The following is a 14159-nucleotide window of genomic DNA, read 5'->3' as shown; positions in this document are numbered from 1 at the left end:
TTCACACCAGATTGTGACTTTGCACAGAGCGAGCCCATTAGTTCCAAAGAAGAGAATCACTGCGACTCTGGCAGTGACTCAAGGCATCTCTGTTACTTAAACTTTACTTTGATCCTACCAGAAGTTGAGCAAAGAACCTCAACAATCGCACTACATATTTCCCAAAAGAGGGCTGTTATGACATGCATAGGTTCTTTCTCTTCAGCACCCTCAGCTGGTCATAATGGGAATTCTCACCTGCTTTTATTTTGGTGGGGTTTTTCTGTGTTCCTGTGGGTAGAGGAAACAGGAAGCTGGTCGCTTGTTAGCCTGCAGGATATGTTGTTGCTCTTTAAAACGTTTCTGCCTTCGAGAGTTATTGCTTGTGAGTATTAATGTACAACATGTTTACAAGTTTATTTGGTGCATTTCTATTACATAGATTTGTTTAGAAACCAGTTATTTCATCTGCTATGTTTATCTCTGAGGAAGCTAAACTCGCTAAGTTGTATTGTGATCAATACTGAGTCGCTGTTGATTACACATACTATATAACAGTATAGTTCATATCCTAGAAGTGTGTGTAAAGAGGAAAAGACATCTTGTGACATTTACTTTGTGTTTGTTTTTAGTTTTACGGGAAGAAAAGGATGTCAATCATTGAACTACTGACGAAGTAAAAAGCCTTAAACTTACTTCCGCCTCCAATGTTCATTGAAACCGTTAGCTGTCTGTCAAGTTGGGCAAAGGGACGCACAATAACGACAGAACAAGGGCTAAAAACACAGTAAACGCTGATATATATATTTTTAGCTTAAAAAAATTGGCTGCTTTCTGGGATTTTGAATTGCTTTTCACTTTCACTCTTTGGTCTTACTCCACTGTAATTTAGAAGCTTTCTCTCATCCAAGCTATCAGTGATTACATTTCAGTTCCCTACTATTGTTATCTACCTTTTCAGAATCAGAATCAGAATCAGAATACTTTATTGATCCCTGGGGGAAATTATTTTTTGTTACAGTGCTCCATTTTAAACCAACATTAAGACAAGACAGACAATACACTAACTAAGAATAGTACAATATATACATATATATATACATACATACATACATAAGTCACTCATAAATAAATAGTTGGAAAAGAAACATGTGTAGTTGTAGCAGTAACCAGTGTGTTAAGTGGATGCGTTGTACAGGGAGATGGCCACAGGCAGGAATGATTTCCTGTGTCGTTCAGTGGTGCTTTTCGGTAATCTCAGTCTCTCACTGAACGTGCTCCTGTGACTGACCAGCATGTCATGGAGTGGGTGGGAGGTGTTATCCAACATTGTCTTTATCTTGGACAGCATCCGCCTCTCCGACACCACCTTGAGGGAGTCCAGTTCCATCCCCACAACATTGCTGGCCTTACGGATTAGTTTATGAAGTCTGTTGGCATCTGCAACCCTCAGCCTGCTCCCCCAGCATGCAACAGCATAGAGGATCGCACTGGCCACAACAGACTCATAGAAAATCCTCAGCGTTTTCTGGCAGATGTTGAAGGACCTCAGTCGCCTCAAAAAATAGAGACGACTCTGGCCCTTCCTGTAAAGTGCTGTGGTGTTTTTAGCCCAGTCCAGTTTATTGTCAATGTGTACTCCAAGGTATTTATAGTCCTCCACAATGTCAACACTGACCCCCTGAATTGAAACAGGGGTCAAGTGTTTCCTGGTCTTCCTGAAGTCCACGATCAGTTCCTTGGTCTTCATGATGGCATGATGTCTTCCACATCACCGGGACCCTCTGCAGACTCAGACTCAGCATAAACAGTTTATGAAAGACTCCACACAGCTGGGGGGCACAGGTCTTGAGGACAAGGGGACTCACTCCGTCTGGTCCAGCAGACTTGCCTGAGTGAAGTCTCCTCATTTGCATCTCAACCTGGTATTGAGTGAAGGTGATGGGTGGGGGAGGGGTGTCAGGAATCTCACAGGAGGCAACATGTGAAGAGAGAGGCTGGCACAGTGGTGTGGCTCTGGATTCCAGGCTGACTACAGGTGAGGTTGTGGGGGTAGGAGCAGACACTGTGGTGTCGAATCTATTGAAAAACAGATTCAACTCATTGGCTCTATTCTCACCTCCCTCAGCTCCCCTGCTGTTGGTTGGCCTGAATCCAGTGATGGTCTTCATGCCCCTCCACACCTCTCTCATGCTGTTCTGCTGGAGTTTCCACTCCAGCTTCCTCCTGTAATTGTCCTTAGCCTCTCTGATCTTGTCCTTTAGTAACACCTGGATCTTCCTCACATCCTCTTTGTTGCCCCCTCTGAAAGCCCTCTTCTTGTTGTTGAAGAGGGCTTTGATGTCCTTAGTCACCCACGGCTTGTTATTTGGGTAACAATGAATAGTCTGAGCTGGAACAATGGAGTCGGTGCAGAAAGTTATGTAGTCTGTGATACACTCAGTAAGCCCTTTTAACTGCACTTTTATAGTTAAACTCTGTGTTTGATGCCATTTCACTCGACCGCCTGAGAAAGAAAAAGACACAAGGGATTAAAACTTCCTATTGTTACCTTTTTTTCTCTCTCTTTAAACAATTGCATCACTTGACCTCTGACCTTTCCTTCAAAGTCAAATAAGGTCAAACTTTCATAAAATGTATTTTACTGGCATCTAGGGATTCTAAGTATCACATTATAGCTAGCATTTAAATATAATATCAGATTTGACCTCTCATGTGCCTTTCTTTCAATTTGACCCCAAAATGCATGATGTCTTTGAGTATTGTCAACAGAAAGAGAGAGAGAGACAGAGAGCATCTTATATTTTTGCTAAGAACACTTTAGTCAAAAAAGAATCATCATTCCATCAGCAATCTATATTTGGTGTAACGGCTCTGTTGTGACACCTCGCCAGCATCTTCCATGTGCATACAATAAAAGCGGGAAGAGGAGCAGCAATATCTGACAGATTAACAGTCAGATTTACCAATGTATAGATTTTGGTATAAAGCCTTTTGTTATTTACAAAGAGAGCTCATGCGAATAAGAGGTTGGAACTTGGAGACTTTTGCAACTGACCCTATTGCATGTGTATATCTGGGATTTCCTTTCTCAAGGTGCAAAATATAGGGAGGAGAAATATGCAAACAAACATTTACGACATGCAATGTACAGCTAATGGCAACAATATTTAATGGCGAAGAAATGATGTCTTATTATCTTGATATCGAAATTAATCTGCTGGATTTAGAAAACAGGACAAGTTTTTTGCATTACACTTAAAACTAGCCACACCTATGTGGACTACTTGGGGATTGTGTTTAGATGCTATTTTGCCCCATTTAGTAAATCTGGCCTAATTACTGTAAATTGGTTGAAATGGATTTGCAAAGAAAATAACAGGGAGAAAAGTTGTTGCAAAGTGGATAGTAGAATTAACAGCAATTAGCAATTATGTGCAAGCAGAGGTGTATTGTACACAGAAGGGAACTGACTCATCCATCAGCTGATGTGGCATTCTGAGCTTTACTTCAAGAAGTAATATTAGGCTCAATTCCAGTGGGCCAGTATGGTATCAATATTCTTGTCCCCACAAATTTTAAATTCCTGTTTTAGGATTACAACACAATTGTATTTGCACTAATTTGAATCTGAATGAGGTTAGCCATTCGATAGCCAAGATAAAGGGCCAGGGAATGCATTTACCAGTGACTGGTCCCCACAAACATAGGTGTCCAGGTGCATGTGTGTGACAGACAGAGAAAATCAGTATTTTAGGTTTTGTTGAGGGTGCTCACTGAATTCTTCCCTCTTGTGATTCCCTCTACCTCTTTATTTCTTTCAGCTTGACCCTGTTGCTGCCTTGGACAGCCATAATAGGAGCTTAGGGGTATGGGGGGGCATAAGTTTATCTTCTTTACCTGACTGTTGCCACACATACAAACAGAGCCTCAGTCCAAGAATCACAAGAATTCCACTCATCAATAATAACCTTAATGCTTTTGGGTGCTAGAGTTGGCAAAAGTGGGCCTTGAATTATGATTCTTCTCAGACACATATACAGCTGACACAGATACACACACAGGCTGCTGCTGCTCATGATGATCATTAGTGAGTACTGGATTTCGCTTCCCCTGCACTCCCTCTCCCACTGTATGCGCTTTCATTACCCAACATGAAAACCTCTCCCTCTCCCTTTCTCACTCCCCCCCTCTCCCTTTCTCCCAGTCTGAGTACTGACACATGTATATGCAGCACAGACACACATACGGGGAAGGCTGCTCTTCTCCTGCCACCATCTTCAACATGACTCCTTGTCTCCGCCTGTGGCCCCAATCCATGTGTTATTGATGGAATCCTTCCAGACGTGAACACACACACATGCTCGCGCACCGGCACACACTCGTTGCCCACTCGACCATCCAATCACACACAGTGAGACCCCAGTGACTAATACTAGCTGATCCTTGGTGACCAATAAAAAGAGCCTGGAGACTGACAGGTTGCTCTGCAGCTCTGATTTATTGAGTGGGGTCTGTAGTCTCTCTCCTTCTCCTTTGCTGTAATTACTTTCTCTTTGCTTAACCCCCCCCCCCGTTTTGGATTCCCTTTCACTCTCTTTTTCTACCTTTGTCTTTTCTCCCTCTGTCCCATGTTTGTATTTTTGAAACAAAGGAGAGAAGACTGTAGTCATTTACAACCCTACAATGTCTGAGCTATTGGTTTCTATTAATACAATTAGCTGAGACATATTGCATGAGAAAGGGCGAGGGAGGTGGAAGGTTTATAAGAGGAAAGTGAACTGAGGAAAGGAGGGATATGTTGGCAAATAGAGTGAGAGAGGGATATAGATGGATGATAAGTAAGATAAGTAATCTAGGGGGGATTGTCAAGACCAAGGCAATGGATACTGCAGATCCCAGAGATCATCAGACAGGAGGAGGATTAAGTACTGAGAAACAAAATATTACTTCTACAGCACTTGTGTGTGTGTGTATGTGTGTGTGGGCATGTGTGTGTGGAAGATAAAGCTACAAACCTGGCTAATACTAGTTTTGCAAAGAGAAAGGTCTGGTTTGTTACAAAAGTGAGAAAGCCCCCCAAAAATTCTTCTCTCGGTGATGCCACCTTATTATATATTCTGCTTCACCATGTATGTTGTATCTACTGGTGGGCATATGTGAGAAATTTTACATTATACATCTGCCAAATGATCATTGAACAACTGAACTGATGAGGGCAGAGATGCCCTTTTTGCCAGGCTGCGCAAGTGTCAATGTGAAAGGTTAAATATCTATCCAGAGTAAGGTCCTTTGACTGTGTTTTACAATATAAAAAGGGTCAAAGGTGAGCCACTATGATAGATTAATTGAGACAAGAGGTCATAGTAGCTTGGCACCGAATCTATGGAACTAATAACTTTGTTAAGTGTAAATTCATCTCAAATTCTCAAGATTCTCAAGATTTTAGGCACATTATATTTTGTACAACCTTTTGATTGTACAAAATATAAAACAAGTTTATGGTAATCTTATGGCTCTTTTTTATATTTTAGTTTTTTTCTTGTTTTTAGGTAGGGGTTAGTCCTAGAGTAGTATTCCCATTCACCCTCTTACCTGAATCATAGTTCTATTATATATAGCTATGAAATTAAAAGTAGCAACATTTGACTGAAATATAAACTGATTTCAGTCAGAACCACTACATGCAAAACATGACTGACAGTTTTGCATTTAGTTGTTTCTATTTAGCAGGTATGCCCTGTTCTAAGACTGGCTATTGATTGCACACATGTGGAATGGATGGGGTGGAGATTTGAGACAGTATATTTAACAATCAGTAAGTCAAATAAATCATTAAATAAAGGAGCTGGGGTTTAGGTGTATTGCAAAGTGGCTTGCAGATATGTATCAGTTATGGACAGGTTAAAGCAAATGAAATAGCAAAAGCTACACTGTATGGAAAAAGCACTTTATCATACCTATTAATCTTTGTGTTGAGGTGTTTTCAGCTATGTGCTTTTTTTTAAGCTATTTGCTTACCTAGACCAACAATAAGATCAGCCGAATTGCCATGATCACTCCTGAGATTGATTTTGTGGCCTATCTGAATGAAGTCTGCATGAATAATTATAATCATTACAAAATCAGCCTAGAGACGGATATAAAGAGTTACCAAAATACTCAAGTCTGTCTTTGTAGTAGCAGCAGGTGTCTCCAAGACCACGTTTTGCCATGACAGACAGGAAGACAGAAAATTGAACAACTGGTATAGAAAAAAAATAATGAAAGAATATAAACTATCTGCACAATGAAATTTCATTTTAAATTTTCTTTGCTGGCCCTAAATTATGTATTTAGAAATTATTAGCTGTCATGGTCCGCGGCCCGGCGTCCGGGGTGCTGTTGGGATGCCCACGCCCACGGGCGTGGCTGCTAACCCCACACCTGCATCCCATCCCAGGCGATCACCAAGTGGACTATTTAATCCTGCCCTACCTGCTGCTCCACGCCAGTCCGTAGTCGCCTCTCAGCGGTAACGTACACCTGCGGGAAAAAACCCCTTATGACAAATTGTCCATTGGAACTGACTCTGTTTTACCCTGTGTACTCAGATCACAACTCGGCGTTTTTGCGAGCCACCTGCCTGTCCACCTGTCCGCCTGAGATTCGGAAGCACTATCAGCCTCGCCGTCTCGACCCTTTTGGAGCCCCCCCCCTCTGGTTCACTCAGCCCGGCTACCTCCGTAAGACGTATACTCCACCTTCCCTCGTATGCTGCCTTTTTTCCGCACCCCAGTAATCTGTTTCTCTTTTTTTGTCTTGCAGCTTCTCACAGCCCCGCTCTCGGCGTTCCCTGCGCAGTTCACCTCCCCAGTCCCTCGGTTTCTTCTGGTTCCATACGTTGTTTTTTCGGCTACCCTCACGGGACACCTTTAGTTATAATAAATTTGCTTTCTTTATTCCCTCCTACCCTGGTGTGTGTGTTCTGCTTCTGGGTCCAGGGCCCTGTTTCAGGAAGCCGGTTTGGAAAACTCAGAGTGAAAAACGACACTCACGGTTGAGTAACCCCGAACTGTCCAACTCGGAATATTCCGTTCCAGAAAGGCTGATAACAATTAGTTCAATCAAGGCGGAGTTGCTTTAACCCCAAGTGAAGCGCGCGGACGAGGATACATAAAGCCCTGATAAGCGGAGCACAGATTAAGCGAGTCACCATGGAGACGGAGGGAAAGAAGGCGCGGGCGACGTATTTCACAGCGCTCGAGGCGGAAATTCTGATGGCAGCATATGCCGACAGCATGCACATCATGCAGAAAAAAAGCAACACAGCCGCAGCTGCAAAGGAAAGGGAGCATGCATGGCAAAACATAGCCGACAGAGTCAATGCGTGAGTGGTAATGTAAACATTGATCGAGGGATTTCCACCCATTTAACACGTTATTTTATCATATGTTATTTTATTTGTTATTTTATACATTTTATTTTGTGATGTGATGTGAGCGCAGGTGCAACCCAACAGGCCCCAAACGTACCTGGCAGCAAGTAAAAATGAAATACAAGAACATAGTCCAAACAGGTGAGGTGTAATTGTATCATGAGCCATAGTGCTTGGTCTGTGTGTCCTATGTAGATCAATTGCAGTTAGAGGCCACAGTAATTTCCCCTCTGTGAGCACTTATTGAAACTATCTGAGCACATTACAAGTACATACTTGCTTACTCTGTATGCTCAAATGTGTGCTGTCACAGCCAACAGAAAAAAAGCGGAGGCCCGGAAAACAGGTGGGGGTCCTCCACCACCACCACTCACAGAGGCTGAGCAGTTGGCCCTCAGCCAAAACAGTGGGCGCCCTGTGGCTGAAGGCATCTCTGCGGGGACATCCTCTGAGTCAATAACCCCGCAAGACACAAGTGCCTACATAAGGGGTAAATCCAAAACAATACATGGCGTGCACACATCCATTCTGCACAGTCACCATGACCAAAATGAACTATGTCGCAGTGCAGTTACTGTCCTACTGACAGAGAATGACAGTCATCAAACAGTTAGGTGAATAGACAACACTGAGACACTTGGAAACTGTTAACGTGCTGCACGGGTGAGGGCCCAGGGAGAGACTCACACACACCGAGCTGCAGTGGTACGTCTTTATTATGTGCATAGCGGTGTCCGTTAATTTTGCATACGTGTGTGTGTGTTAACCCCCCACAGGGTGAGCTCCCTGTTCCCAGAGACAGAGCGAGTAGTACATTCCGTACCCTCCCCAATGAGTGTAACATATGAACATATACCTCAATGCAACATAGAGCTCATAAAGGCGTTCCCACCCTGACACCTACTGATTTTGCCTTCCCTCAGTGTCGGTTGTCTCCGAGAGCATACTGACAATGAGGTGTATGGTGATTGGTATGTCTGGTAATTGCCATTTGCGCCCACATAAGTCATGAGTGACCTGTATGAACCCCATATTCCCCCAGTTGACGGTGATGGTGTACTGCATCTGGTGCAGCCCCCTGTTGAGCCAGACCGACATGCAGTTGTGAGTACTCGTAATACTCCACAGACTACATGTGTCAACAGTGGAACAGCAATGTTGTTAAATGTCTCCACCACAGGCACATGATGACGACACAGTGACAGCTGCTACAGAGGAGGCCGCATCAGTGCCACACTATGAGGTATACAGTGTACAGTGGAAAATATAACAACTGACTACAATGTGGCACTATGATGACACCATGGACCTACTATGTCCCCGGCAGAGTGATGCTGCAAATGAGGAGGAAGAGGGTCCAGCCACTCCTACAACGAAGCTTTCCGCAGTGGGTTGTCCAGCACACATTCACAACCAACCTAAGTAGGCATGTACTATGGATGCCAATGCTATGTCCTTTGTTGCAATAGCTCCCTGTGAAGCAGCTGTATAGAACATATCTGGCCAGGAAGATAAGAAAGTGCGACATGGAAATGGTGCACCTCCAGCTGCAGATCCAAAAGTCGAAGCTGGAGATTGTACTGCTGGAACAACAGTTAAGGGTGGGTGGAGTGATCATAGATGGACGAATCATGTCAGTGTTCGTACAACATACTAATATTCGCATTTATTCATTGTGCACAGGACATACAGGGTGACCAATAAAACAAGTTGACCACAGTATCTGTGTATTTGTCTCGTGACATGTTGGGTTGCCGGGTCACAGGAAATGGTTGTGGCATATGGTGTCTCTGACTGCTCGCCCATCCTGTACGTTCGTGGGTGGGTCAGGATGTCCATCATGTGGATCACTGCTGTCGTCTGGTTCAGCTGGACACTGTTCACCTCTAATCGTGGCAATGTTGTGTAGGATCACACATGCCACAATGATGTCACATGCCCTTTCTGGGGTGACTCTGAGTCCACGAAGGCACTGGAACCGGGCCTTGAGCATTCCGATGGTCATCTCAACTCTGGCCCGTGTCCTGCAATGGGCCAGATTATAACGCTGCTGTGGGCCCGGTTCAGGGTCAGGGTAAGGGGTGAGCAAATAGGGTAGACATGGGTACCCCCTATCACCGAGCAGGTGGCCAGTGAACTCTCCTAGGACAGAAGAATACATGTCAGTGCAAACGTCCCTGTGGCAATTGGTCTCTGTATATTTCACAGTTACTTCGACCCACCATGTCCAAATCTGTTGCTCAGTGTACATTCTCGGAAGATCCGTGAGTCATGGACAGAGCCTGGCCACTTGGCTTCCACATTTGTGATGATGTTGGCAGCATCACATATGATCTACACAGTGCAGAGAACACATATTAGCATCCGTTACCATGATGCCATCACTTGTTGGTGTGAAATGCTACAGGGAATTATGTACCTGTACATTGATGCTGTGGAAAGACTTCCTGTTCACAAAGTCTCCTTCATTTGCTGAGGGTGCAATGATTGGGATGTGGGTGCCATCTATACAGCCAATCACGCCTGGGAACCCTGTAAATTTATGTACCATTTAAGTAGTAGTTCAAGTATCACCACATCATACATTACGTTTAGGTCCTCCTGATACCTGCAATTTTGTGGAATCCCTCTTTGATGAATCTTGTGGGTCTGTGACCGGGGAACACCACAAACGAGTGCAGGAGACGTTTCAGTGCTACTGTGACATTCCTGACTGCCCGACAGACGGTAGCCTTGGAAACGTGCTCAGCGTCACCAATATTGTACAGAAAGCTCCCGTTTGCAAAGAAACGGAGTGCGGTACAAAGAATATGTAATGGACTGAGCGCATGTCCGCGATGTGTCACATGCGTAATATATGGCCTGAGGATGTTATCCAAATAAATTATAGATTGTGCTGAGAAACGGTAACGTTCGCACAGAAAATCATCAGGAAATGATAAAATGTCCAAACGCGCTCTAATCACTCTCTCCCGGCGGAGAGCTCTGCGGAGAATTTGGGCTTCGATATCTACCGGCTCTTCAAGGAAGGGACACGCCATGTCTGAGACTTCCTACTGTCAGGTTTCCGACAAAGGGGCGGAGACAGTCAGGGTTAGTTGTAGTAAACCTGCTAGGGGGCAGGTTAGCTTCACGGCGTGTGTCGTCATAGTGACTCACTCAGGCTGCAGCTGAACTCGCTTTGTGAAACCGAAAACCCAGAGTTTTCGTTAACTCAGGGTATACTTACTCAGTTTTTCCACTAAACCGGCTTCCTGAAACAGGGCCCAGCTTGCGCACGGAACTTCGGTTCATGACAATTAGCTATTTTTTGGGCATGTTTTTGTTTCTAAAGGTTGTTTTCTTAAGTAGCATCTTCCACATTTTCATGTTTGCATTGCTTAAAAATTACTCTAAGTCATAATATACAACTGCTGGTTCCATGCAGAGCCTTAACAAACTGTTGCCTACGGGTTGTAGTTGTGTACTGTTGCCAGGGTCAAAAATATATGAAACACCTGTGGAGAAAACTAAAGTCTTGACTAGGGGTGTCAAATTATCGCGTTAATTGCGATTAATTAATTACAATGCTATTTAGCGCGTTATGTTTTTTAATCTCGTTAATCTAATTTTTAATCTCTTGACGTCATTGATTTTGTATGAGAGTTGCTATGTTATAAAATCCGTTTTTATGTGCTGGGCTCCTTGTGCTTGACTTGTTGGGGGTGGAGTCACGTCGTGAGGTCAAGGTGAGAAGTGGTGATTAGCTTACAGTGTGGATATGGAGGCGCATCTGAGAGTTGTTGGCCCAATGAACGGGAAATTTGTATTTCATAAACGCCCCGACGGCACCATTGACAAAGGTAAAGTGGTCTGCCTAGAGTGTAAGAAGGAGTTTGCTTACCACCGAAGCAGCTCAAGTTTGGCCTATCACCTCAACGCAAAGCACCCAGCCGCGAGTGCAGCAACAGCTAGCAGTGAAGACGTTAGCAATATAGCAAGCCAGAGCAAAGCTTTTCGCCAAACAAAACTAGAGAATACCCCTCGTATGAGCAAGTCTGCGACCGACAGGCTGACTAATGTTATTGCCAAGTGGATAGCGATGAACTGTAGGCCGATAAATATAGTAGAGGACGAAGGATTGACAGAGGTGTTGCAAATTGCGTCCAATGACCCGTCATACAAGCCGCCGTGCAGGACTACAGTAACGACCAAAATCAGCAAAATGTACGACGGCGAAAAGAAAAACAAACTTGAGATTTTGGCGGAGGATTCTCCCAACTGTGTTGCTATAACCGGAGATCACTGGACCTCAGCTGGCAACCACAGCTATTTTGGGGTGACTGGACACTTTATTGATAGTGAGTGGAACCTCAACTCATTTGCACTGACCGTCATGAGAACAGAAACCAGGCACTTTGCTGATAAATGCGCCGAACAGTTCCTCAAGGTAGCAAATGACTGGGGTATTGAAAACAAGATATCCACCATTGGCACAGACAGCGCAGCAAACATGCTGGCTGCTATGAGAGCACTTCCATATGAGCACATCGCCTGCAATGCTCACATTCTCCAGAGGACCATCACGGTATGTCTCGATAGCAGTGGTTTTGTCGGTGTACTGGCAAAGTGCCGCAAGATTGTTGGTCATTTTAAACAAAGCCCTGCGAGTACCACAGAACTTAACCAACAACAAGTAGCACTCGGAAAGAAGAGCGATCAACTTATACAGGATGTACCCACCAGGTGGAACTCGACTCTCGCAATGGTCTCACGCCTCCTATGTAACCGAGAGGCTGTCCAGGCTACGTTGGACCAACAGAACCACAGGTTGGTCTTGCCAACCGAAGCTGAGTGGGCGAAACTGCAGAGGCTGGAGCTCCTGCTTGAACCATGCAAGTAAGTTCAAATAAACACCTTCCCATTTTAATTATATAAACTACTGTTACATGTGTAAAATCAAAATTAATGAACATAACAAGGAACTTTTAAGGACAATTAAATTGGAAATCAGTTACACTTTGATTTAAATGAATCCAGCTAGGTTTATTTAGCAAACCTCTCCACCTCTGCAGGTATGTGACAGAGCTGCTGGGTGGTGAGGCCTACGTCTCTTGCTCTGTAGTGCTGCCTGCTTTTCGCCATCTGTACCGTGTCATGGACATTAATGATGATGATCCTGCCTACGTGGTGAAGTTCAAGAATGCCTTCCAGAAGGATCTGGCAGCACGACGAGCTAATGGCAACGAGATATGGTTCGAGGTGGCCACAGCATTGGATCCACGGTTTAAGGATTTGAAATGTCTTCCAAGAGAAAAGAGGGAACAGGTAGGACAATAAGGTTAAGCTGGACTAATGAGTCCAATTCATTATCAAATCAAACTTTTATTTATTATATGGAACACAAAGTTCTTTACAAGATTAAATAAAAATTAAAAAAAGCACTTAGTTTTAATCACAATCATTCATTCATTCATTCATTCATTCATTCAGGTGTGGACCATTCTGGAGAATATGCTCCAGGCAGCAGAGCCCAGAAGAGCAGATAGTCTCCAGCCCTCCACAGAGGATGATGGACCAGCTCAGAAGAAGAGGAGGAGCGAACTCCTTCTGGGGTCTGACTCTGACTCAGAAGATGGAATTGAGTCTGGAGAGCTGCAGCGCTACAGAGCAGAACCCAGCATCAGTATTGATGACTGTCCCCTGCAGTGGTGGTATGCTCACTCAGGAGTCTATGAAAAGCTGTCAGTCCTAGCACAAAAGTACCTGGCCTCCCCAGCTACCTCTGTACCCTGTGAGAGACTCTTTAGCCTTGCAGGCCACATAGTGCAAAAGAAAAGGGCAGCCTTGCTTCCAGAAAATGTTACCAGGCTGGTGTGTCTTAGCGACTGGCTGAGGAAGAAGAAATGAGACACATGTGGTCAGCATAGCTGCTGTGTCATTTGTAGCCTACTAGAATAGATTGCTTGATGTTCAGCACTTTTTTTTGTGATGGAAGAATACTTTGATGTGCTAACTTGCAGCACTGCAATGTCAGTTTTACTTTTCATTATCTGAAGCAGAGGAATTTCAGTGCTGTATTGCTCAGAAAAGAGCAACTCTGATGTGCTAACTTGCAGCACTTAATTTATTTGATTTTATTTGTATTTATTTTTCCACTTATTTTACAAAAGAATACAACAGTATGTAAATGGTTGCATCTGTTTAACGTTTGTTAAACAATAAATGACTTTATAAAGTCACTTTCTTTGTTATATCAGTCTTTTGGTCTGCCACAATAAGTTGAGGGCTTTCCTCAGCTATTTTTAGGTGAGATTAAAAAAGAGATTAATTAGATCAATTAATTAAAAATCATAATTAATTAATCTCTATTTTTTTTTAATCTCTTGACAGCACTAGTCTTGACATACCAAAGCTTCTTCTTCTGATAAACCAAAGCTCCATCACTAAATACCAGTGCTATTTCATCAGGGCAAGCAAGGCAAGTAGTACATGTCTTATCAAATCCAGAAATACGGATACATTAAAATGTGCCAAAGTAAAGCAATCTCTGTTGTTTCATCTTAGAAAGCACTTTCATAACTGTCTCTACTTGCCTTTATATTAGGGCTGTCAAAGGTAACACGTTAACGTGCGTTAATCCATTGTCACGATTAACACGATTAAAATTTTCAACGCAATTAACCCATCTGGAGCGCAGAATGACTCAAAATCCCTGAAATGTCACTGTCAACGTATTTCGAGCAGTTTGTACAACATTTGTCTATTCTGCGCTCCAGTTAAC

General features: G+C 43.6%; 2 protein-coding genes and 1 long non-coding RNA gene across 3 annotated transcripts; all 3 read left to right on the top strand.

Annotated features, from left to right (window-relative positions):
* The first annotated feature begins 623 nt into the window (after window positions 1-623).
* Window positions 624-6887, top strand: LOC147302357 (uncharacterized). Its single transcript, XR_015127187.1, has 3 exons — window positions 624-655; window positions 6319-6704; window positions 6787-6887. It is a non-coding gene; the product is annotated as an uncharacterized LOC147302357 (long non-coding RNA).
* An 806-nt stretch (window positions 6888-7693) lies between these two features.
* On the top strand, window positions 7694-9093 carry LOC147302356 (uncharacterized). Its single transcript, XM_086284643.1, has 5 exons — window positions 7694-7886; window positions 8439-8500; window positions 8577-8639; window positions 8724-8783; window positions 8866-9093. The coding sequence occupies exons 1-5, from the start codon at window positions 7694-7696 to the stop codon at window positions 9091-9093; spliced, it is 606 nt and encodes a 201-aa protein (XP_086140769.1).
* Window positions 9094-10899: 1806 nt separating this feature from the next.
* LOC147302355 (E3 SUMO-protein ligase ZBED1-like) lies at window positions 10900-13617 on the top strand. The gene is made up of 3 exons (XM_086283817.1): window positions 10900-12274; window positions 12451-12703; window positions 12869-13617. The coding sequence occupies exons 1-3, from the start codon at window positions 11157-11159 to the stop codon at window positions 13283-13285; spliced, it is 1788 nt and encodes a 595-aa protein (XP_086139943.1). The 5' UTR covers window positions 10900-11156; the 3' UTR covers window positions 13286-13617.
* The last annotated feature ends 542 nt before the right edge of the window (window positions 13618-14159 follow it).

The sequence above is a fragment of the Aulonocara sp. 'chitande type north' Nkhata Bay genome, linkage group LG23 (genome assembly GCF_057382095.1).
Source record: "Aulonocara sp. 'chitande type north' Nkhata Bay isolate Kocher_YH1m ecotype deep benthic linkage group LG23, A_spYH_male_GT1.1, whole genome shotgun sequence".
In the NCBI taxonomy this organism is placed as follows: domain Eukaryota; kingdom Metazoa; phylum Chordata; class Actinopteri; order Cichliformes; family Cichlidae; genus Aulonocara; species Aulonocara sp. 'chitande type north' Nkhata Bay.
Note: the sequence above shows the minus strand (reverse complement) of the source record. Positions and strands in the feature narration are given on the sequence as shown.